Source organism: Biomphalaria glabrata, chromosome 7 (genome assembly GCF_947242115.1).
Source record: "Biomphalaria glabrata chromosome 7, xgBioGlab47.1, whole genome shotgun sequence".
Taxonomy (NCBI): domain Eukaryota; kingdom Metazoa; phylum Mollusca; class Gastropoda; family Planorbidae; genus Biomphalaria; species Biomphalaria glabrata.
This window is the reverse complement of record NC_074717.1, coordinates 6195404-6221147: the sequence shown is the minus strand read 5'-3', so window position 1 is coordinate 6221147 and position 25744 is coordinate 6195404. Positions and strand designations below refer to the sequence as shown.

Below are 25744 nucleotides of genomic sequence, written 5' to 3'. Positions count from 1 at the left end.
CCATTTGTCCGCCTTGTGTGAGATGGTGTTTGAAAAGTGTACTGTTGCAGTATAATGGTTCGACTAATTGGTATTTTTCCCGACTGGTAGACAAGTGGTGTCGACAGTTCAGGACAATGTAGCGTTGGGAGGGAAACCCCGGATGTAGGAGGGAGGGAATTCAATTTCTTTTAAAAAGCTGCCAAGACTTTTCTTTTAAGTGAAAAAAAACAACAACCAAAAACTCACCATCCTCCCCGAGGCTTTGGTATTGCCACCAATCGTGACTTTCGACTCCATTTCCAAAGGTTACGGCCTTGACACTGACCTTCCCGCAGTCTACGACCTTGACATAGTAGCTGCTTGAAAGGATCCGATTTTGTCTTTCCAAGATGCGTGTATTTTGATTTAATGGAATCAGAAACGAGGGCTTCTTAATGAGCCTAAAATGTCCTAAGTTTTAACGATGATCTCAAGTGGTCAGCAAGACATTTAGCATCAGCAACAGTACCCCACCACTGCAAGGAGAGAGCTCAGCCTTTACCGGAATCGAAACTTAAAACTCTTATATTTTAGCATTCAAGCAATATACCTCTCAGCCAACGAACAAGTGATATACCTCTCAGCCAACAAACAAGTGATATACCTCTCAGCCAACATACAAGTGATATACCTCTCAGCCAACATACAAGTGATATACCTCTCAGCCAACATACAAGTGATATACCTCTCAGCCAACAAACAAGTGATATACCTCTCAGCCAACGAACAAGTGATATACCTCTCAGCCAACAAACAAGTGATATACCTCTCAGCCAACATACAAGTGATATACCTCTCAGCCAACAAACAAGTGATATACCTCTCAGCCAACAAACAAGTGATATACTTCTCAGCCAACAAACAAGTGATATACCTCTCAGCCAACAAACAAGTGATATACCTCTCAGCCAACATACAAGTGATATACCTCTCAGCCAACATACAAGTGATATACCTCTCAGCCAACATACAAGTGATATACCTCTCAGCCAACAAACAAGTGATATACCTCTCAGCCAACATACAAGTGATATACCTCTCAGCCAACAAACAAGTGATATACCTCTCAGCCAACAAACAAGTGATATACCTCTCAGCCAACATACAAGTGATATACCTCTCAGCCAACATACAAGTGATATACCCCTCAGCCACCATACAAGTGATATACCTCTCAGCCAACATACAAGTGATATACCTCTCAGCCAACATACAAGTGATATACCTCTCAGCCAACAAACAAGTGATATACCTCTCAGCCAACAAACAAGTGATATACCACTCAGCCAACAAACAAGTGATATACCTCTCAGCCAACAAACAAGTGATATACCTCTCAGCCAACAAACAAGTGATATACCTCTCAGCCAACAAACAAGTGATATACCTCTCAGCCAACATACAAGTGATATACCTCTCAGCCAACATACAAGTGATATACCTCTCAGCCAACATACAAGTGATATACCTCTCAGACAACAAACAAATAATATACCTCTCAGCCAACAAACAAGTGATATACCTTTCAGCCATGAAACAAATGATATATCTCTCAGCCAACAAACAAGTGATATACCTCTCAGCCAACAAACAAATAATATACCTCTCAGCCAACAAACAAGTGATATACCTCTCAGCCAACAAACAAGTGATATACCTCTCAGCCACCATTCCTCCAAAATTTTTTTTTAAAAAAAGTGTACTGCAATTTTAAAAAAAAAAACGTTTCGATTTTAACAAAGGAAAGGAATAATGTTATCGGGCCACGGCCTTGACCTTAAATTAGTTTAAAGCGCAATCACACTTCAACTTTAATTACCCCTCTCCCCGCCCAAACACACACAGTGTTAATTAAAAATTGTGTGTTGGTTGGAAAGGGGGGGGGGGTAGTTATATTGTAGTAAGAGGAGAGAGTAGAAGCAGGTGAAATTTGACCTTGGCATTGTCTACGCGTGAAGACCAGCATCTTGTTCCCCCCCCCCCTCCCGGGTCTGCCCAACGTTTGCCTCCCCTGTCTGCCCAACGTTTGCCTCCCCTGTCTGCCCAAACGTTTGCTTCCCCTGTCTGCCCAAACGTTTGCCTCCCCTGTCTGCCCAACGTTTGCCTCCCCTGTCTGCCCAACGTTTGCCTCCCCTGTCTGCCCAACGTTTGCCTCCCCTGTCTGCCCAAACGTTTGCCTCCCCTGTCTTCCCAACGTTTGCCTCCTCTGCCCAACGTTTGCCTCCCCTGTCTGCCCAAAGTTAGCCTCGAAGAATGTATTGTAAATTATATTTAGTTAGGATTCCCTAGACAGACACTTTTTTCCCATGCATCTCAAAACACATGCTTCTAATGTAGACATTGATATTGATATATGTAATTATTATGTAAGGAATTTCGGTTAGACTGTCGTACTTATTACTGGATCCGTTAGCTGTCCCAGTCCTGGCGACTTCTGTCTCGACAGGTCACGTGATCGTCAAAAAAGAACACTTCCTTTGCTTCCTGACTAAATTGTCTTTGCTCTAAGAATATGAATAATTATATTAACGTAATACAACAGGACAGTCATGTAATTGTCTTTAGTAACCGTATGGTAAAATGTTCGAATCCTGGTGAAGTGTGGTGGAGACCTAAGGATTATTACTCTCTGCTGTGTCCCTTCCAGGGTATCATGTGGCCAGCACAACGACCAACCAGCTCGGTGAGCCCTAAAAATGACAATTTCAAAATCCCAGTTTTCACCAAGATTCGAACCCTGGACCCCAGGTTCGAAAGCCAAGTGCTTAAACCCTCAGCCACCGCGCTCCCGACCTGACATTAACTGGACCCCAAAAAGCGGTTTGAGAATTGTATTAATTTCACAATGTCAGCATTGAAATTGTGACGAAAAAGAATAAAAATGGTAATGAAATGAATCTTTATTTCTATTATTGTTCCGCTTGTAAAGGCTGTTCAATGGCCTCAGTGTTTAACCAGGTGAGAGCAAAGCATCGTCATTTTGGTTAGCCGGTGTGACGACATGGGTATATCAAGATTAGTGTACCACATACTGTCACACTCATTCATAATAACGGCAATGTCTTCGATTCCGAAGAATAAGGATGACTGACACACACACACTTACACATATACTCTCACACACATGGACAGACACAATTAATACTTTCTGCTTTATTTCTATAATGACTTGTTTTAATATCCTCTCCCCCCCCCCTTTTTTTTTTCAGCGAATTTTCCGCCCTCCCCCCTCCTTTTCATCCTAAATTATAGTGTTTATGTTTACATTCTTACGTTGAGTGAGGTCTCTCCAGTCTTCCCTCTTCCTTATCTGCACGTGAGCAGCTCATCTCGATCTTGTCTTCCTTTGTAGGTCTATGTCTTTATACCTTTTGAGAGAGAGAGAGACAGAGAGAGAGATAGACTGAGCAAATAGTAAGGGGGAAGGGGAGACTTTGAAGTTTATTTACCCAGATCTCACGCCCCTTCATCAAAAGCCTTAACCCCCCCCCCCCTTAGCCACCACTCTCCTGTTCAAGTGTGCGTGTGAGTAGCGACCTGTAGCTCGTGTTTCCCCAACATGTGCCACGCCTCTGTCGCTGACGTCACAGGACTGGCTCAAGGGTTGATATATATATGTGTATAAACACCTACCTATATAAATGTCTGTATTTAGCACCACAACATTTATTTTCGGCTCTATTTGGTCCCGATAGCGTAAACTGTTTTTATCTCTGGTGGCCCCCTGCCGTGCGCTACGCCTATGCGCTGCACCAAAGCACGAGTTTTACAGTGTCGTAAGACCCATCGCCTTTAACCCTTAAAATTTGAATTAAAAAGTGCATTCTAAGCTCGTACTTTGTGGTTGTAGATGAGCCCAACCTCATTGACCATGTAGGATCGTCGCTTTGAAACCGACTACACTCGAGGCACTTGAAGGTTGGGCCTATAGCATAACTACATTTTGTCCCTCTATGACAGCGGTTCTCAACCTTTTAAGCTCGACGACCCCTTTTTACAATCCCCCACTCTGCCACGACCCCCCCCCCTCCCTTGCTCACACACACACAGCAACAGAAGAATAGACTTTTTCGATGGTCTTTGGCGACCCCTGGTAAATCGTCAATCGACCCCCAAGGGGGTCGCGACCCACAGGTTGAGAACCCCTGCTCTATAAGTTAGGTATTGATTTTTATTTTTATCTAGTAAGTGGTGGACGATACATGTTGTAGAATTATTTTTCTTTATTGATGCAGTAGAAAAAAACAACAACAAAAAAGTGTAACTCTATGCGTCAGGGCTCCTGTGTCTATAGTTGTGTCTGTTGTCCAAGATACACTACGTGGAAATGTTAATCTTCAGCATTGATTTTTACAACTGGCACACTCAAAAACAATTTACAAAACCATAAAGAAGTTACGGTATAGCTCTTTGTTACAATGCCATTCCTGTTACAATGGTTACGAGGTTCGGAGGTGCCAGGGGCTCAAACTGTAAGTCTAATACATGCAGTTAACTTCTACATCCTTTCTGGAGATGATGAATTGAAATTTCGGAATAGTCCATTCATTCATCCGTGTGGTTTTAAAACCTATATATTGACACATACTTTGAGAACCACTGTTCTGAATAATAATAAGAAGAAGACTAGAATAATTCCTAGGAAGATTCTCGTTGCCTGTCAGAGGGCGGTACTTCTGCAGACCTGCCACATCACCAGAAAACTGAACACTAATAAAGGAACTACGATGAATAGTGTTTCTCTTTAACGAAACCCGACCATGGCAGCGCCAGAGAATGAATTCTCGTTCGTTTCTAGCATAATAATAATAATTACAATATACGCTTTTGTTATTACAACTGAGGGGATAATTATAACTGACCTCATGTTTTTGCCGGTCGTTGACTTGTATCACCAAACTGCTGGTAGACAACTAAACCGATGTAGGCGTATAATATCTTAACTAATAAACTTGAAATGACTTGAGTAACTTCTTTATGAATGAACAGTGGTTCCTTTTTAACATAATAATAATACTTTAAAAAAAAAAGACTAAATAACAAAGCTTTGACTGTGGAATTTGACTTAAAATATTCCAAACCATGATATCAACCGAAGGGATGTTGACAACTGACCTCGCAGACATCGTCTTGACCCTGAACATGCTGAAAAAATTTGTGAAGTTTAAAATTTCAAGGCAGATGAAAATTAGGATCATATATTTTTAATTATCGCATATTTATCAACATATCATTGTTGCATAGTTTTGATTGAAATATAAACTCTTGCATCATGCGATACAGCTCGCTAGTCCTACCAGATCATTACGCATAAAAAAAATAACAACACAAAACTGTACAAGCACGAATATAGCGCACATGCGCACAAATGTATTGCTCCGCGTGCCTTGATCCTCAGCGCCCCGATCTAGAAATAAACCAAATACCCAAAAGCAGCGCGCGCCAGAAATACTCCGCCTGATACCGCCAACAAAAAAATAAACACGAGGTCTTGTTGTCTTTGACTGTTATCTCCCACAGATCTCTCAGTTGCTCAAGAGTCTGAAAGACGCTGGGGAAGAAAGAAAAAAAATAGTCCGCGGGCTGGTTTTATAAAATGCTCACAATCCCGTTCATTATGCCGGAGATATTTCCAGTTCTTCTTTTGATATTGCCCGTGGCTCTCTGGTTCTTGGATTCTGGGTCTGTTTTACGTTGCTCTTGGTCTGATTCTTGTCTGGACGCTAACTGCTGATCCAATAAATACACTTGGTCTTTGAGGTAAACTCTAAATAGAAAGGCTGGGGGGTAGTGGCGAAGGAAATGGTATTTTTATGTGGGCTTTTTAGTTGTTTCACAAGGTAACTCGAGCTACATTTCTAGGTGAGAGCACGCTGGGCTGATTACCTTTATACTAGTCTAGTTTTCAGCCTATTGACTTGTACCAGATTTTGCATTTGTGTATACAGTATCTATCTATCTATCTATCTATCTATCTATCTATCTATCTATCTATCTATCTATCTATCTATCTATCTATCTATCCGTCCGTCCGTCCGTCCGTCCGTCCGTCTGTCTGTCTGTCTGTCTGTCTTGACTATCACTCTGTGTTTTAATCCATTCATTCATCTATTTAACCATCTGTCTGTATATATGTCATTAAAGAACTATTTTTTTTCTATCTTTCATAGATTGCTATGAGCGATATCGCCCTACGGCGGGCCCTGGGTCAGGGGGCCCGAGTGCTACGTCAGACCAGAGCAATGTTCACAACGTCCGCAACCGAAGAGGCCACGGCCCCGACTGCATCGACTCCCGCTACGGATATCAAACCTTTTACAGATCTACCCGGCCCCAAAGGCTGGCCCATTCTCGGCTCGTTTCCTGATTACTTCAAGAAGGAAAACCAAGGGCAGATGCACGAGTTGATGGTGAGTACTAAGCGAGGATGCTTTTATCCAGTGGCGTAGCTAGGGTGGGGGGAAGAGGGGGGAGAATTTTCAAATTTCCCCGGCCCCCCCACTTGAGGGGGGCCCCCAAATGAGTGTTTTTTTACATTAAGAATTAAATATTACGCAAAATGCTGGGGCCCCCAGACAGGTCGAGCCCCCCGGGCCCCCAAGCGATGGAAAATTCCTAGCTACGCCCCAGTGGCGTAACTAAGGGGGGGGGGGATGGGGGGGGGAGAATTTTAAAATCCCCCCGGGCCCCCACCTAGGGGGGGCCCCCAAATGGGTGTCCGAAATTTATTTGTAAATACATAAATTAATATATTTGATTGACAAATAGTGTCAACGGGTGTCTTTTTTTTATCAACATTTATGGATTAAATTTATCACAAAGACTAAACCTAGATCTAGGTCTATCAGTACGTTGACTTTGTTGACATTTTAAAAATATTTTTCCGACATAGATCAAAGTTTTTTTTAAAGTTAGTTTTACATTTTAAACTTTGTTGCCACGAATAAAACTGCATGATATAGCCTACAGCGAATTTCAGGTATCTTGTTACATTTACTAATAATAGATCTAAATGGCGAGTATTATATGGCTACACTAATTAACCTTGAAGCAAAATTTACATAATCGAGTATAACGGATCTAAAAGTTATTCTTAATAATGCTAAAATTGTCCATTATTCGGGTTTGGCGTCTATAATTTCAGAATTAAACTTCACACTCGAGTTATTACCCCTCTATTCATCTTTCCTCAATCCAATGGAAACTCTCTTTTTATTTACATCTAATCCTTTTGCTTTCGCACAAAACATAAACAAAAAATTATGACGTAATATCATATAATATTAATACATCCTTCCTATTGAAGTTATTATCACACCCTTCCTTTTAAATTTCCTAAGAGGGATATCTACTAGCAGGGCCGGCCCTAGCATTTGCGGGGCCCTATGCGAAACGGATCGCGCGGGGCCTAGTCTGGGTAGGGATAAGCATAATGTCAAAATTATTTTTTTTGAATTAGAAAATAGGCCTACTTTTGTCTTTTGCAATAAATTTTTATCAAATGAAAGCTCGCAATGCCACTTTTTATTTATTGGCACCCCAAAATGTCAATTTCGTCTATTCTTCAGGAGATTTGAATAAATTCAAAAAAAGTTCAGTCTTTATCGTATATTTTGCCTTTTCATGAGATTTCCTGGAGGCCCTGAAAAATCAGGAGGTCGCGAAAACTCTGTTATTTTATATACGTTATAATTGTTAAATTTAATAATGTACACTTGGAATTAGCGCGGGGCCTATGAAAGCGCGGCGCCCACTGCATAGGCACAACAAGTTCTCTAGACGTTGGTCTATAACTGTCTGTTTCGTTTGTTCCAACAGTTTGCAGTTCATTGTCTTCATCGGTATCATAGTACCCAGAGATGTCTTCATCGAAACTCTTATTCAAAAAGCGTTGATTTCTTCTGTATGTTTTTCCATCGTTTGTCTTTATGATGTAAGATCTGGGTGCTGAATGTTTTTTTTATGACAACTGCTTTCTGCCATGTTTGACCTAGACGAACTCTCCGACAGAATAATCTTTAGGTATTCTTGCTTTGGCATCGTATTTCACTTAGCTTTTCATCTGTCTTTCGTTGAGTAATGTCTCTGCATTTTCAGCTATCGATGGTTTCAATAGTTTGTGATCAATTGGAATGATTCCCTGAGTCTTCTACTCGTCAGCAGTTGTGATGGTGAATACGGCAGTCCTCTTATCGGAGTATTTATATACTCAAGCATAATGAGATATGGATCTTTCCCACTTTTGTATACTCTGAATCCTTTTGCTTTCGCACAAAACATAAACAACCAACAATGACGTAATACCATATAATATTAGCACAGAATCTTCTTCATGCAGTGGAAAATTAAGAATTTTTTGCCTATCTGGAATTCTGGTCAATGCTCCTGCGCCCAATTAATATAGTTCGGAAGAAACTACAAAAGTCTGGACTGCATATACGGGAAGCTGCTAAAGAGATTAGTACCCTTTCATGCTTTCTGCAAAATGATGAGAAACTGACAAAAACCCAATCCATCGAAAAAGCAAAAGAAGGTAGTGAATACTATGGATTCCCTGTAATCAAAACAACCATAAGAAAGAAAAGACTTAATGGGAATTTGAGTTCTAATGTAGGACTGTCAATAGAACTGCAATTCAAACGTGTTGAGACAGAAGTGCTGGACAGATTTCATATGGAGATGAAGGGCAGATTCCAAAGGCTGGAAAGAAAATGGATACCTTTGGGTTTCTTCTTGAACCAAGACACCTGTTAGAAGACACGCTTGTGACAAACTGTGCTACTTTTCCTGTTTGTATGATGAAATAAATGGAAAATCGCTTTTTTCAATGATGTCATTGATGCACGAGCACTTTTCATCAACAAACAGTAATACAATCACCAATAGACATATTGAAAAAACAGGCTTCATATGGGAATTACGTGTGCTCAGACTTTGCAACCTCCTCCGAATACCGCTAACTCAGGCCACTTCCATTACGTCATGTGAGAGATCATTCTCAAAGCTCAAGCTCATCAAAAAGTATCTCAGAGCACAATGACGCAAGAAAGGCTTATCATGGTTTTAATGTCAGTGAAGTCACAAATACTAGAAAGTATCGATGTAGTTGATGTTATAGATGTCTTTGATGCACATAATGCACGACGTGAAGCGATATCAATTTAGATTTGTCACTTGTGCATTATATAACTAATAAACAACGGTATTATTCGTTAAAGAGTCTTGATGATTACTTTTTGTTAAGTTTACTGATATACTGAACCAATTTGATTTGGGGCTTTAATATTTTTGCGTACATTATCTCATGTCATGTGTCGAATGTCAAAATGCAAGGGGCCCCCAAAGAGGTCAATCCCCCCGGGCCCCCAAATCCCTAGTTACGCCCCTGCTACGCCCATGCTTTTATCATTGGAATTTAAACATGAACTGGCTCTGTTTTATATTAATGTATAGTTTGTGTAAGAGATTTGCATGATTAATTTTTAAAAGACTGACTTGTTCTAGGACATAATATGTTTCTAATATGAAATAGCTTTTTTAAAAAATCTTGTTTTAAGAATAGTTTTTGCATTTGTGCATAATTAATTTTTTTGAAAGAAAAAATAATAATACGTGTTTGGACTTCGGAACCATTATAAAATTTTGCGCCTATTTCAAGCTGGCAAAAGACGGAAGGAGAATGTTTCTGTGGCACATAAGATGATCTAATATGTCACTTGACCTCGAACTTTTGCGAAATTTCAAACCTAAGATACTCAAAATGAATAAAATTACTTGAAAAAAAAATTTGTCATTATTCACTGGAATAGATTTAGGCTATATAGATTTCGGTAAATTTTGTTTAGGCAAAAGAAAAAACAAGTAAACTGAAAATGAATAGAACTGTCTAAGTGAGGTTGGTGAGCTGAAAACAAGAAATTTTATTTATACTGTTAGATAACCCATTGATTTTGGGTACTTGGGTCCTTATATTGTAAGCACTAAATAAAGTCAAGATAACACACATTTGTTTCGTAAAGGCTGTTATAGATGCCCCCCCCCCCCGGACAAAGAATAACTGAAAAAGGGGGCGGGTTGAAGTGAAATGGTTGTTTAGACACAATTTAACTCCGATATGGTTCATTAAACACCATTACACTTCGACATGGTCCATTACACTTCATTACAGATTAACAGATAGTTAACACATCAGCTGACTGATGTCTCTCCCTACATACAATCACGATTCATTCATTTCAATCTGAATCAATCAACCCTTAAGTGTGCCTCGATCTATGATACAAAAACAAACAAAAAACATTTTATATAAGCTTGCAGTACGCTCATTATCCTTGGCTGGCTGCCCATCTCTTAGAAGGAAATGTCTGAATCCAAATCTCTACTGCTTTGCAGCTATACCCAAACATGGGAAAGGCTTCGAGAGTTCCCTGAGTAAAAAAAAATCAGGAGCCAGTGCCCTTAGGCATACTAAATACTTGGGAATGAAAATTTCTTAGGAAAATCTATGGTGCTATACAGGATGAAACAGGGTGCAGGACACGCACTAACCATGATAAATATCAATTATATGAAGACCCACCAATAGTGACCGAATTAAACAAGAACAGACTACGTTGGGCAAGTCACATTGAAAGAATGTCAGAGAAAAGAGGAGCGAAAATTGTACACAGGCAAGAACCAAAAGGCAGGCGACCCAAAGGCAGACCCCGAATGCGATGGATTGATAATGTGAAGGCAGATCTACAATAAATTGGGGTAAGGGCGTGGAGACGAAAGGCGCAGGAGAGTTATGAATGGAAGAATGTGTTGAAGATTGCCAGAGCCCTCCATGGGCTGTAGCGCCACTGGGATGGCTAGATAGTGCCCTTGGGCATCTTGCAGAAAATAGTGCCTACACCCTGGAAGAGCCTGCTCATCCCAAACTCTATCGCGTACCAGCAGCTCCTTTGGACACAGCGGCTCCTTTGGACACAGCAGCTCCTTTGGACACAGCAGCTGCTTGGAGAGGGAGTGGGGAAACTTGTATTAGCGACCAGAGCTAATGCCCATGTATTCACGTCGTTTGTATGAGATGAACTATAGTCGTTCCTCGATTGAAAGAGGCCAACACACTATGAGCATAAATCAGATATTCTGACCATTCATGGAAAGCTATTGAAAGCCGGTGCCTAGAAAAAAAAAACTCTCATTAAAATAAAACGTCAAGCAAGAAAAAAAATGATGGAAAGTCTCTCTCTCTCTCTTTCTCTCTCTCTTTCTCTTTCTCTCTCCAAAGCAGCGCCATCATTCACTGCTACAGACTTAATTCTAGCCGCCATATTGCTAGCGTTGATCTAGAAGAAAACAAACAAACAAACAAACACGAGAAATGTCTCTCTGCCCTCGCCCCGACCTGAACGACCCAGTTCCGCTCGGTGCGTAACAACAGCGCGGGTGGAGGCTGTGCCGGTTCACCGACTCTGAAACAAGCCGAGTCAACAGGGACTCAAAGAACCCGCTTGACGCGGAGAGGGTGCCCCCCCCCCTTTCCCTTTGCGCCTCCTTTTGACGGGGCTATTTGTTGGCTAAATGGGTGTGCACCTTCCCGGAGATGGCTTCATTCAGGGCCGAACAATGGCACTCGATAGGGCTCGGAATGGAGCATTGATTGCATCGAGGCGCGAGGTGCGGGTGAGGGTATTGTCCCAGGACTCCATCTTGACAAGCCATCACCTCTCGTGGCTACGATACTCTTCTGAAGCAGAAGTAGACACGTCTAGATAGCGAGACAGTGATATGTCTCCGTCTTAAAAAGTAGTGATATGTCTCCGTCTTAAAAAGTATTGGTATGTCTCCGTCTTAAAAAGTAGTGATATGTCTCCGTCTTAAAAAAGTAGTGATATGTCTCCGTCTTAAAAAAGTAGTGATATGTCTCCGTCTTAAAAAAGTAGTGATCTGTCTCCGTCTTAAAAAATAGTGATATGTTAGTCTTAAAAAGTAGTGATATGTCTGTCTTAAAAAGTAGTGATTTGTCTGTCTTAAAAAGTAGTGATATGACTCCGTTTTAAAAAGTAACGATATGTCTCCGTCAAAGTAGTGATGTGTCTGTCTTAACAATAGCGAAATGTCTCTGTCTAAAAAGTAGTATTTTATTGTTTTTCAAAATAGTATTTCTACATTTTAGATTAAGAATCTCTATGCGTTCTTGTATACTACTATTTTAAATCTTTAAAAGCAGCTATAGTCGTAAGTCTCAGATTAATTTCAGTCTTTAATTTTGGTAAACACGTCTCTGAATTGTAATACACTGGTGTTTCCATGTTCTCCAAATAGTAAAACGTCTTGTGAAGCAGTGATGTGCCTTGCCTTTAAATTTATTTTCTTGTAACATTTTAAATAAAAGAAGTGTATATGTTTTACATCGATAATAGCGAAACAAGGGCCATAATTTTAAGATGAAATCTCTGCGTGCACTCGGTACCCTGTAACCACGGTTATCTTTTCCTGCAGGACCGCTCTCGTGTGCATTGCGTAGATACCTTTACATTTCAAAGACGGAGCGATAAGGGGGGAGGGGGTGGCGGCATGATAATGCGGCTTGCCACAGAGTGCAGAGATGCTTTTAGGGAAATGTACCTTTTCTGATATTCGACAGGTCCCAGTGGATCGTTATCCATCTGTTTACCGACAGATAACTGGGGATCGACATTTGGCCTTCCGTTAATCGGCAGGTCCCGTGGGGCCGTTTCATCTTTTTTATTATGATGTATAATTTGTTGGGAAACTATGACGTACCTTATGTTCTTGAAACTTCAAAACTGAAGTTTAAATTGAGATGTGCCTGGGGACTCCAAGGTATATATATGTATATGAAGAGCACGGTGGCTGTGTGATTCAGCGCTTGGCTTCCAAGCCTGGGGTCCTGGGTTCGAGTCTCGATGAAGACTGATATTTTGAATTTTGGGATTTTTAGGGTGTCCCTAAGTCCACCCAACTCTAATGGGTACTTAATTTGGGTATAGTGAAGGCAGTTGGTCGTTGTGCTGGCCACATGACACCCTGCTCTTAAACCGTTGGCCAAAGAAACAAATGACCTTAACATCATCTGCACTATAGATCGCAATGTCTGAAAGGGAATCTTTACTTTATTTATCTTCTAGCTGGATATGACCCACGGCCCGCGGGCTTTAGTTTGTGTATAACTGATTTAGCGCCATGTTCCCTTACATAGCTAGTATAAAATACTGTGAAAATGGGTTAACCCAATTTGTTAAAAAGTTTCTTTATTTAACAGAGATACATTTAGGTATTTTAAAATTTTATTTCAATGCCTTCTTGATGTGGGAGAGACATTTAACATACACTACGGTCTCCGCCGTGGTCTGAGAAACATTCATGCCAAATTTTATCAAGATTGGTCAAACGGTTTTGAATTCTATTCGGGACATACATACATACATATATAATATATAGATGCATACATTAATACATACTCCTTACATTGTGCTTTATATATTAGATAAACACCGTATACAATGTGTGTATTTTACATTATATACACACAATGCGTGCATTTCAAAATATACACAGTAACACATAATTTAGGGATAAGGCAATTGCCAAGTCTAATAACTTTTAGTGTAAATAATGACATAAAAACCTCGCCAAATTTGCCAAAATACGCATGAAGTTAAGACTAAACAAAAAAATCTGGGAAATAATAAGGTCACGGAGTGTAACGCGATACCTTCTCCTCTTATTGTGAGACTGTCAGACGACTGCTGGCGAATCTCTGAAAAAGATATTCCACAATCACGTGATAAACCCCGTTTCATATTGCACAGAAGATTCCATTACCGAAACCCAATAACAAACTTTTTATAGATAGGTCGCGCACTTGCGTTAAGTAGTAAGATTAACTGCTTTCACCCCTTCACAATCTAATACTATCTTAATAAACCAAGCTTCTTGAAAAATAAAAAACTTATCCAGCTCTTTTTTAAATTCTAAATTCAGTCATTGCACTCATTTGGCATTGCCCAATCTGGCCACTGTATCAGTGGAACCAAGCGATTGCGTTAAAAAAAAAACTGGCAATTTTTTTTTTTAAAGAGAGGTCTTAGTGATGCCAAAATTTAAATTATATTCCTAAATGTTGAAGATAAAAGTTTAACTCTTGACTCCCTCTCGGGTGAAGATGGATCATTTTCTATATTGGGTAAGGTCGACTGCTACCAAATAATTCGGCTGTGCCCGGCATTATTATGAGGGATACTGAGTCATTAAAACTTTTTCGTGGGTAGAAATAAGGAATTATGGAGCTGAGTTTCAAGCTAGTTTGAGTTGCCAATAATAATAATAATAATTTTATTTATAAAGCGCTGTCAACAAATGACGCATATTTCGAAGGCGCTGTAATAACATTACAAACACGACAGCTAAAACGACAATTAATCTAAAAAAAGTTTTAAACAGATAGGTCTTAATGTTCTTCTTAAAAGTGGTGTAGCATGTTGTCTGTCTGAGATCAATGGGGAGTGAGTTCCAAACCTTTGGTCCGTGCACAGAAAAAGCCCGCAGACCGTAGCTTTTAAGGGAGAAACGTGGCACCGCTAAAAGCGTTGAGTCCATTGAGCGCAGGGCTCTCTGGGGGACATATGGAGGAATCAGTTCGCAATAGGAGTGTTGTTAGTTGGTCGTTGGCTTTTAGCGCCAAACAGCTAGTACAACTTAATCGATGTAGGCGTTTTATATTTTTAATTGTAAAAAAAACTTTAAATAACATGAAGAATCTTCTCTTGTGAACAGAAACTTGTATCTTATCTTATAAATTACAGACGTTACTTCAAAAAAAGATAATTACGTTCTACGCATGTCATGTGTAAATCTAGTCATGCATGTTAATCAATGGCTGCAACTCTGCTAAGTTATTAGTTTTCATGGCTGATTCATGTATCCCAACCCATTCCATTCTCTAATGGCACTAGGGAAGAAGGAGCACTTGTAGGATTTTTTTCTAGTGTATAGAATAATGAATATGAATCTATATTTGTGGCTTTATGAGTATTTCATTAGGTTTTGTTTTTCTATTTGTAAATTATGGTTCAGTGTTTTATATATTAGAGTTACTTTACTTTGTATTCTTCTGTCCTGAAGTGTCTCTAAGTTTAGTGATTAGACTAATGGTGTTACTTTAACTCACAAGAAAAACACGTCGTTAGTCTTTCATGTCTCTAGATCGTCTGCCGTTGTTAAAACACTCATTAAGACAAATCAGCTCTAATTTCATCATTCTACACCGCACAGCCACCAACCAATCGCCCAGCCTCTCATCATTGTCCCCTAGGAAACAAACACACACTACATAACATGGAGATTTTGTAATAGTTAGAGAAGGATTCGGATATAATGGACTGGATGCTTTTGTTGTTCTTATATTAACTTACACTGGACTTACAGTAAACTTTTCGTGTTTTGTTAGCAAGGGTCTTCGATTGGGGAAAGCAAAAAGAGATGGAGAAAATATATGGCAGAGGGAGGAAAGACGGGAAATAGAACAGCTAAGAAATGGAAAATTAAAATAAAATATGGGAAACAGAAAAGATGGGAATAAGAAAGAAAAGATGAGAAATAGAAAAAGATGAGAAATAGAAATAAAATATGGAAAACAGAAAAGATAGGAATTAGAAAGAAAAGATGAGAAATAGACAAAGATGAGAAATAGAAAAAGATGAGAAATTGAAAAAGATGGGAAATAGAAAAAGATGGAAAATAGAAATAAAATATGTGAAACAGAAAAGATGGGAATTAGAAAGAAAAGATGGGAAATACAAAAAGATGAGAAATAGAAAAAGATAGAAAATAGAAAAACATTGGGAATAAATGTTTAGAAAGTTGGTAAATAGAAAGATACGACGGGGAGGGGGGAATATGAAAAAGGGAAAGAATACGGTAGAAGGGGAGAAAATGTTGAAGTCTGGGGTCGTGAAAGATATAAATCTACGGCCAGACATCAACTCACTACTAATTTTGTTTTTCTTTGGTCTGGAGTGACCCCCTACTGCGGACTTAATTGAGCGCTTCAGACAAGGTCCAGTAGTCCGACTCCAGCACGATTGTTTTGACGGGGCGGACTTGGTCTAGACAGTCAGGAGCGTGGATAAATGGGGGGTGTTAACAAACGAGTAGCAGACTAAGACCAGGCTGACCCCTCTGGAGAATGAACCAGGAAAGTACATCCATGCCCGCGTGGTGACACGTGACTGTGTTTAGGTCATGTGACTTTTGCATTTTAATTGCATCTCAGTGTGTCACCGTGACATATGCCTAAGGAAAACTAGTTGTTTTTTTTTGTTGTAGTTTTTTTGGTCACTGTTATTATGATTATTTTAAAAGATGACGAGTTCTTGTGTTTTTCATTATTCTCATTATAAGAAAGAGATTTTGAAGAACAACTTTATGTTCAAATGTATCATGAAAAAGATTTTCTCTGTCCCTTAGTCTGGACTGAGTCCAGCTAGCAATAATGGGTACCTGACCATAGTTGGTACCTGACCATAGTTGGGGAAAATTAAAGGCGGTTGGTCTTTGTGCTGGCCAAATAACATCCTTGCTAACCGTGAGCCACAGAAACAAAATGACCTTAGCATCCTCTGCTCCATAGATCGCAAGATCTGAAATGGGAACTTTACCTTTTCTTTTTCTTTTAATGTTCTATTAGAAAAATCAACTCACTCTGTCTGTCTGTCTGTCTGGTAAAAAGTGTGTATACGTTTCTCCCACACCTGTTCTCGGATCAAGCTGAAAGTTCGCACAATTATTCATTAACATAGACAGGACATGAATCAATAAAAAAAAACAAATAGACAATTAATTATTGGTAATTCATTATTTTGTTTACTAGCAACATTGGTAACTAATACTTAAGTATTCAAATATATGGCTAAATCTGTTGGGTTTAGTCCCCTTAAATAAATGTTAAAGCTATTTCTCCCTCACACATTCTCCGATCAGGTTGATGCTTTAAACAATTATTTATTGTACCTAATAAAACATGAATCGATAAACAAAAATTCTAAATTAATTGGCAATTATTACTTTTGTTTGATATCGAATAAAGGAAATAACTTGTACCTTATTGATGGATATAGTTTTAAGGACGGAGTTCTTCCTCTTGAGATGAACTATGTTTTTTTAAAAGGATATTCAAATATTTTCGCTGTTGTTATTGTTTTTGACAATGATCAGGTTACCATGGTGTCAGATTGATATTGTGATCCTTTTTTCGGATCTCCAAGATTGTAATACGGTCCTTTTGATGCCCTGCTAGTTAAGTCATTAAAATTTCTTTGCAAACCATTCATAAGCTGAAGTGTCCCTTGGATGAGTGATTTTGAGGAAGATGATACAAGAAAAAAAAATAATTGCCGAAGCCTTATTCTATAGGGGCCTCAAAGTGTAAAGGGGCCCATAGTATGGCATTTCACGGAACTCATTGCACTTTAAGCTGAGTTCAAAATTGCACGAAAGCCAAAAATTCAGTCAAGAATTTACTGGCGACGTCACATTCACCTGAGTGCCGATAGCAGTCTAACATTTTATTTATCAAAGAAATTTAACGAGATCTACATAGAAACTTAGATTTCAAATTTACATACTATTGTTTTCTCTCGGTCGTTAGTATTTAGCTTATTTGGCACATGTAGCACAAAATGGTCACTGACAATACTAGTAGTTTGAGCTTTGGAAAGTACCTGAACTTATACAATATAACAAATACTTTTGCTATTTATGAAAATTAAATACATTATTTTGGTGTTTGGATTAGATAAAAACCTAAACCAGGTCCGGACTTTGGGAATGTTTATACCACATGCCACTTGCCAATGAAGATTCCGTAATTACGATTTGATTAGGGCCTCTCCATTGAAGACAAGGGCCTCTCCCTTGAAGACAAGGGCATTTCCCTTGAAGACAGGGGCCGATCCTTTGAAGACAAGGGCCCCTCTCTTGAAGACAAGGGCCTCTCCCTTGAAGACAAGGGCCTCTCCTTTGAAGACAAGGCCCTCTCCCTTGAAGACAGGGGCCTCTCCCTTGAAGACAGAAGCCTCTCCCATGGTCTGGGGGTAGTGCTGTTAGAGATTCTCACGATAATCTTAATGTCAAGGGCGCAATACGGAACTTCAATGTTGCCAACTTAACAAGAGCTTAGAAAATTTGATTCTAAAGTGCTAAAAAGTGCAGCAAAAATAATCATAGAACTTATTTGTAAAAATTCCTCCTCCACACTTCCTTTATTCTGCACACCGGAAACACCAAAAAGTTTGCTATTTATAGTTTTTTCCCGCCTTATTTTAAAAATCTCTAATTAACCAATCCGTTTCCTTTATTCTAAGCAGTAAATGAATCTGAAAAACAGTAAAACGCAGAGGATGGGTGTACCTAGAATTTGTAAAAAGGAAAAAGAAAGTTCCTCTTTCAGACTTTGTAGTCTATAGGACAGATGATGGTAAAGGTCTTCTGTTTCTGTGGCCTACTGTTAACGAGGGTGTCATGTGGCTAGCACAACGACCAACCGCCTTTACTTTTCCTCCAATTAATGTCAGGTAACCATTAGAGCTGGTCGGACTCAAAGGCGCCCGAAGATCCCGAAATTAAAAATCCCAGTTTTCACCAGGTTTCGAGCCCCGGACCAAGGTTCTGAAGCCAAGCGCTTTACCGCTCAGCCACCGCATAGAATTGCGAAGCCTCATTAACTTCTAGGCTCTCACCCCTATCCCCTGGCCAGCCTCAAATGAATACAAGACATAGTCATATAGATCCTCAGCAGACCTCGTCGTTGTCTGCGTTTGATTTGGCAAAAAATGGAGGTCACTGCTGGGTCTAAATATGCACGTTAGTTGGTGCACTCTACATTATTCTTCGGACTTGAATTTTGTTTTATTATTTTTTAATTTTTTTTATTAATCAATGTCGCTGCCTTGGCTTGAAGCGTTGCTCGCCATATGAACTGAAGGGGTTCGAATCTCGTCAACACTCTTTTCATTTATTCTTTTATTTCTTTAATTTACCGAGTCTTGCGCATGTCTGAGATGTCGATGGGTTATCCCGAGAGTTAATTTGGTCCTTCAGTCTTTTAAAAGTTAGTCGTCAGTTTAGTTTTTAAAATCAATAACTTAACGCAACAGCTTTCTATTGGCCTGGTGACCTCGCTGGGGGTCACGATGAATGTATAATTAATGGGTCTTGTCCTTTAACTGTGACTTCAGAAAATATCTGTATTCGGCTCGCCATTAACGTCGTTATCAAAGGCGTCATCAACGTTTTGATAAAAGGGGGGAGGGGGGACAGGAGATTATAATAATGGCAGAAATAGTTGCCAAGAAACCTGAAGAACTCCTCCCCCCCTTTGACACCAGACAGATGATGATGAAGAATTGGCTTAGCGCGTGCACGAGTCTGTGATGCTGTGGGCATGTGTGTGTGTGTGTGTGTGTGTGTGAGTCTGACGCGAGAGACTGTGGGTGTGTGAAGAATCGTCAGAGAGCCGAGGTCGGATCTTGCACTGTCTGACTTGTGAGGGTTCATTCTCGTTCAAACATTGTTCACGAGAAAGAGCGCGCGCGCACACACACACACACAAAGACACGTGCTCAATTATATGAAGGGAAAACCTTTGGGGGGGGAGGGTGAGAGGAAGGGAGGGAAAGATTTTATCCTCTCTCGTTAATCAATTTGTAAGTTTTATTTCCTTTTGTTTTATGTATTTGTTCAGTGTTGGGTATGTAACAGAAGCTGCAGCTTATAAACTCCATTTTCTTTGAATACCGTCACAAAATGTTCCAAGGAAAATTTTCAATCAAAGCCTGATGCTAAAACAGCATGAGCGTAGGCGGTGTGTGTGTTGGGGGGGGGCATTATCTCAAATAGCTTAGGGTATCATGAAGTGTAAATCCGGTTCTGTATTTGTAGAATAAGAGAGGCGGGGAGATGTCCAAATGACGTGTAGAATGGGGTAAGGGAGAGTGGGGCATCTGTGTTGACAACTTTAATGATGTTTGCAGGATCTTGCCAATGCAGAATCTTCTGAGCGCTGGAAACCCATTTTCGAGAAAAATGACAGGAAAAGGATATGTTAACAAATACTTATCGCAGCACTGACATGTATAATTAAGCGAATTGTGTCCGTTACTTGAGCTTATCATGCTTGTGGAATGGAAAAGTATTGGTGATCTGACGAACAGGATGACCTGGGTTCAAATCCTGGTTAAATCTCTCAAGGGGTTATATTCTGAAGTCAGTCATCCTGTTGTATCATTCAGTTCAATGTTGTATCATTCGGTTGTATATTCTATTATTAAGTTACCTGTTGTAATATTAATTTATTTATTTCGAGGTTAGAGGATAGCCGACAGAATGGGATAAAAAAGAGCAAGAAATAATACTCACCAAGCAGAAGTCTCAACCAACCCGTGCCCTAAATTTAATCTGTTTTTCGAAACGAAAACGCACCCCATGGCCATTCTCGAGTTCATAGAAAATAAAGTTGTGCTCATCTTTGACAACGACATTAAAAAAACTCGATAAAAGTTATAACTGGGTGCATGTATTTGTGTTCGGAATGGACAAGTATGGTTTATCTGACGAGCAGAATGACCTGGGTTCAAATCCTGTTTAAATCGCTCAGTGGCTGAATTCTGAAGTCAGTCATCCTGTTGTATCATTGCAATGTGATGTTGTTGTTTTTGTTGTTGTGGATGATGATGATGATGTTGTAAGCTAACTCAACATTGACAACATTTTGGTCCACTAAAGTCCATTGTAAGATGAAACTGTACGGTTTGTCGATTGTCATTTGATTGGAGAGTGTGACGTGCGAGATCAAAAGGGCGCCGAATCCAATCCTCCCACATATGACCCCGAAACGAAACCACACACAAAGTAAACAGCCCTTTCTCCTCTCCGCCCACCTCACCCCCTTTCCTAACTTTCACGCATTTTAATATTTGTGCAAGTCTTGACAGATTCTGACTGCTGGACAAATTTTGAGACGAGCCCTCCTGCTATCAAATACCGGAAGCAAACTCTGGGTCAATAGCTGTTGACCCAAAACCTTTCACGTGATGCCAGGTGGCAGATTTGTGCGTGTGTGTGCGTGTGTGTATGTTTTAACGTGTAATGTGATGTCGTCACGTGATTAATTGAAAACACAATGCTGGACGTTCATCTATCATGTGTGTGTGCGCGTGCGTGTTGTGTAGTATGAATATATCACATCTGGAAAGAACACATTTTATATATAGGCAGTAAACACTAAAAGAAAATTTAAATAGACCCCGGCGGACAACGGCTTGTCTGCATGAGTTGTGGCAAAGTATTCGGGTCGTAGCTGGGTCTTCGTAGTCATGTGAAATAGTGCACTCATCCTTAACCTTCGCACTGGAAGACAATGTCTTATAAACGCAAACTTGTCCAAAATAAAAAAATATATCAAGAATTTAGTGTAAAATATTACGGCGCGCACTTGCATGTTAAGCATTTTATGCTTTAAGTCACTTGAAGAGTGAAACTCCATTCTTTCTATGCTGTTCTAAATGATGGATTTACTCCCTCCGCAAGTCGTAATTTTTTTTTTTCCCAAGCAAAAAAATACGTGTATTATAATTCTATATGCTGATGGAAACAACGCCGTGGCGTGCAAGGGACATAACTTACCACTAGTTCATCATCGTCAAGAGTTGTCTGCAACTCGTCTTTCAACTCCTTATCTTTTTGGCACAGCAAGATGGCGACCTCGCTTTTTTTTTTTTCATCACGATAGTCCTTTTTTTTTTTTTCGAAATCGGTCTTCAGCACTGTTTCTTTAGTAACTTGATCCCCCTTCTCAGAGAGAGAGAGAGAGAGAGAGAGAGGAACATCCAATCTTTCGTTCTCTTTCTTTTACTGATTCATGTACACATCAGTGGGAATCTTGTTTGAGAAATAATCCAGCAGCTCCCCCACCCCGCCATGACACCCCGCCAGCTCCCCGATTCGACGCCCTGACGCATGTTTATTTTATTTCCTGGACAATGACTTGGTGTTTGCTCACCACAAGGTGTAGATCCAATTACATCTTTCAATTCCTCTCCCCCCACCGCTTTATCTTTTTCAGTATTTCCAAAACTCAAACTCCAACTTTTTATTTTCATTATTTCCAAACCTCAAACTCCAACTTTTTATTTTCATTATTTCCAAACCTCAAACTCCAACTTTTTATTTTTCCGTATTTCCAACCCTCAAACTCCTACTTTTTATTCTAAACAAATTAAACTTTCAGCCAGTGAGGTCTTCTTTTTCTTATTCCATCTGTTTCATTCATACTTTTGCATCTTCCTTAGCGCGGTGGCTAAGCGGTAAAGCGCTTGACTCCCAAACCGAAGGTCCCGGGTTCGAATCTGACTGGGATTTTCATTTCGGGATCATTGGGCGCCTCTGAGTCCACCCAGCTCTAAATGGGTACCTGACATTAGTTGGGGAAAAGTGAAGGCGGTTGGTCGTTGTGCTGGCCACATGACACCCTCGTTAACTGTAGGCCACAGAAACAGATGACCTTTACATCATCTGCCCTATAGACCACAAGGTCTGAAAGGGGAACTTTACTTTACTAGCGATACTTAGCATGCTCAGTGCGCACCGGCACTCTATTTGCTTGTGGACATGATGAGCAGACGTGACCTCCGTGACCCCTATATCGAAGGCGTCGAGCCGGGTGTATTTGGGAGAAAGTTTCATTGCTGCCTATATGGGTACAGCTAACACAGATTATCTTGCATTGACGAACAATTTGGCAACTTCTGATCAGATATCAGGAAAAGAAGACAAACGAGTCTGTAAAGTCAACACTCTGGCTGACAACAAAAGAAAAGAGGAACCCAATAAAGCTGAACTGATTCGATCATATTGTCAGACATGACCCAAATGTCAAAAAAAATCATCCTTCAAGATACAGTGGAGGGAGCACAAAGAAAGGGTCATCTAAGGAAAAGCTGGCTGGACAACGTAAAAGAATGGACCGGCCTCTCTCTGGATGCCCTGCTAAGAATACTACTTGGTCCATAGTTTGGCCCACAGTCTAATAAACTTGCCTTTTTTTAAAAAAAAAGTGTCTACGTCTGGGAGGGGGGAGTACGGATTAGGCTCGTTTATTTGACCAATCAGGTAAACTTCTGGTCAAATTTAATGTAAATCTAATCCTGCCCTGTCAGTTTGTTCTACTTGACCGCAGACCTTCCGTTTCTGATGAAGTCGGCGATCTTTTGCCTGGGGTCAAGTCAGTCGGTGACAGCAAGCGGATTCTGTGGGTCAGTCAGACGACATAATGGCCTGTTATGAGATGTTGATCCTCCTTGCAACCCCCCCCCCTCGGGCTGAGGTTTCACCCCTCCCCCCCTCACAGCCCCTCAGCGCTTCTAAATGTTTTATGTTCTAGATCTATGTTCTAGAATTTGGTTTTAGACCTAGATCTATGTTCTAGACTTTAGTTTTAAACCTATGTTCTAAGTTCTAGGCTTTGGTTTTAGACCTCTATGTTTTAAGTTCTAGTCTTTGGTTTCATGCTTGTGTTCTAGACCTATGTATTAGACTTATGTTTTAGACCAGTATTCTAGACTTGTTTCTGACCATATTACTAGACATAGGTTTTAGACATTTCTTTAATTCCCTTTAAGTCTTTCTTGTTATGGTTTCATGTATCTCTTGTTCAAATTGCAATTAGCACGGTGACACCATCGGGAAGCCATGTTCGTTGTATGGTCGAAACAAAAACTTTGACCAGAAAAGTATTTGAAATAAAAAAAAAGGTGTATTTAGAAAAAAAAAAAACGTTTCCTGTGTGGTCTTACGTTGGCCCAAGGGGAAATTTGAGAAGGCAAGCTGGGAGTGTAGTGGCGTTATAGAAAGGGGACTGGAGGCTGGGGGGGGGGGGGCTTACCTAGTCTCAGCGACCTTTAACAGTTGGTCAGTTTAGATTTCAATAATCCCTGATCCTCCCGGCTACTGAACTGCCCCAAGGGTGGTCACGTGGTTCTTAGAGGTCAGCTGCTTTCTTCTCACGGAGAAAGACCTGAGGGCGGAACATCGTGTCTTTCCTGTTGACAAAGGTCAAAGTTCACATGGCCATTAACGAAAAAAAAAAACAGTTTAAAAATAAAAAGGTTGAGGCAGATGGGTTTAGGTTCCGTCTCCCAGGATGGCTATTCTATTCGAATCAAGGCCCCCGCCCCCAGCCCCCCATTCTTTCGTCTCTCCCCCTTTCACATTGCTCCCACTTCCCACCCCTCTTTCCCATGGTCTGAACAACAAAACATTTCTGTTTGTTAATTCTGTCTCTGGTGATTTTGGATTTTTAAAAATGTAACTTGCTTGTAAAAGGAAGAAAAAGAAACGAACAGAAGAAAAAAAAAATATTAACGTCTCGTTAGATACCACCACATCATGGGCTAGATCTGACCCGCGGGTCAAAGTTTGAGAATCGCTGCCTTAAACCTTAAACCAGCTAACTAAATTGAACAGCCACATTGCAAAGCTAAGCGGAATATTGAGATATTATTAATATATTAATATGCATGTAAGAATCGACTCGAAAAAATACACAAAAATAAAAAAAAATCAATAAATCACTCCATAATGTTTATAATTCAGAAGTTACCTGACCTCGTATGTTCACGTCTGCTATAACTCATATACTTACCACCAGGCATGCTGGGAATATGACAATCACGGCTCGCACGGCATTCTGGAGATTCCCCTTCCAAGATTTCTCATTATTGCTGTTGACGTCTGCTCGTATCTAGTTGTCGGCACTGTGAATTTTTCCGATTTTTCTTTTTATAATAGACTTCAAACACAAACATGGCTTAAATGACGTACTGCTTTTTGTTTCTTTAAAGAGCATTATAGAATATTGTTCTATATATCATATAATTTTAGGATTCGTTGTGTTGAAATTTTCCTGCATTGTTTCAAAACGGTTAATAGCAAGTAAAATATAAACTTTAAATAGCTCTCTTTGAATATGAATAAAATGCGTTTTTCAATAATCTTTAGCTCCCTGTTCAATTAGCATATTTATTTTTATTACATTTGTGTATCTTTATTTGTTTGCCTTGACGTTATAATTTTAATTGATTTAGATTCTATGTGTGTCTGCAGGTGTGTAAACATCGTTATGTTAAATCAATAGTTCAAAAAGCTACATTTCGTTTTTTTTGAAACATAATTATTGTCATTGCTTTAAAATTGTTTTTCACCACTTTTTTTTTTTTGTCTTTCATAACACTGACTTTGATTAATCGACCCACATACATTTACACATACTAACACATGTGTACCAATCAACAAAACACACACATATACGATTAGAGGGACTTAGAAATAGAAATTTAAAAGTGGTATTTAATTACTTTTATTTATGTAGAAAAAACGGAGTTAAACTTTGATGTATTGCGGTATATGGCAGTGATTGTGCGATTCTTCCCCTCAGATATACTGTTTTATTTATTTTTTTTTAAATTAATATTTTGCTGTTTTAGTTCTGAGGCCGTCAAGTTCTAAATTGTAACATGGTTTGAACTAAGTAAAAGTGAGTGGTCATTGTGCTAGTCACATAACACCCTCATTAAAATCGGCATAGAACCATGAGGTCTTAAAGATAGCTTTTTTAACAAACTTATATCTCCTTGTATTCTCTCTCTCTCTCTCTCTC

At 39.7% G+C, this 25744-nt stretch overlaps 1 protein-coding gene across 4 annotated transcripts in view; it reads left to right on the top strand.

Moving 5' to 3' along the window:
- The window catches only part of LOC106053581 (1,25-dihydroxyvitamin D(3) 24-hydroxylase, mitochondrial-like), a 156286-nt gene that overhangs the window by 103667 nt on the left and 26875 nt on the right, over positions 1–25744 (top strand). For all 4 annotated transcript variants that reach the window (XM_056035129.1, XM_056035131.1, XM_013209163.2 and 1 more), the window contains one exon: positions 6192–6431. In XM_056035129.1, the coding sequence (XP_055891104.1) occupies positions 6192–6431 (240 nt within the window). The remainder of the gene's footprint in view (positions 1–6191; positions 6432–25744) is intronic.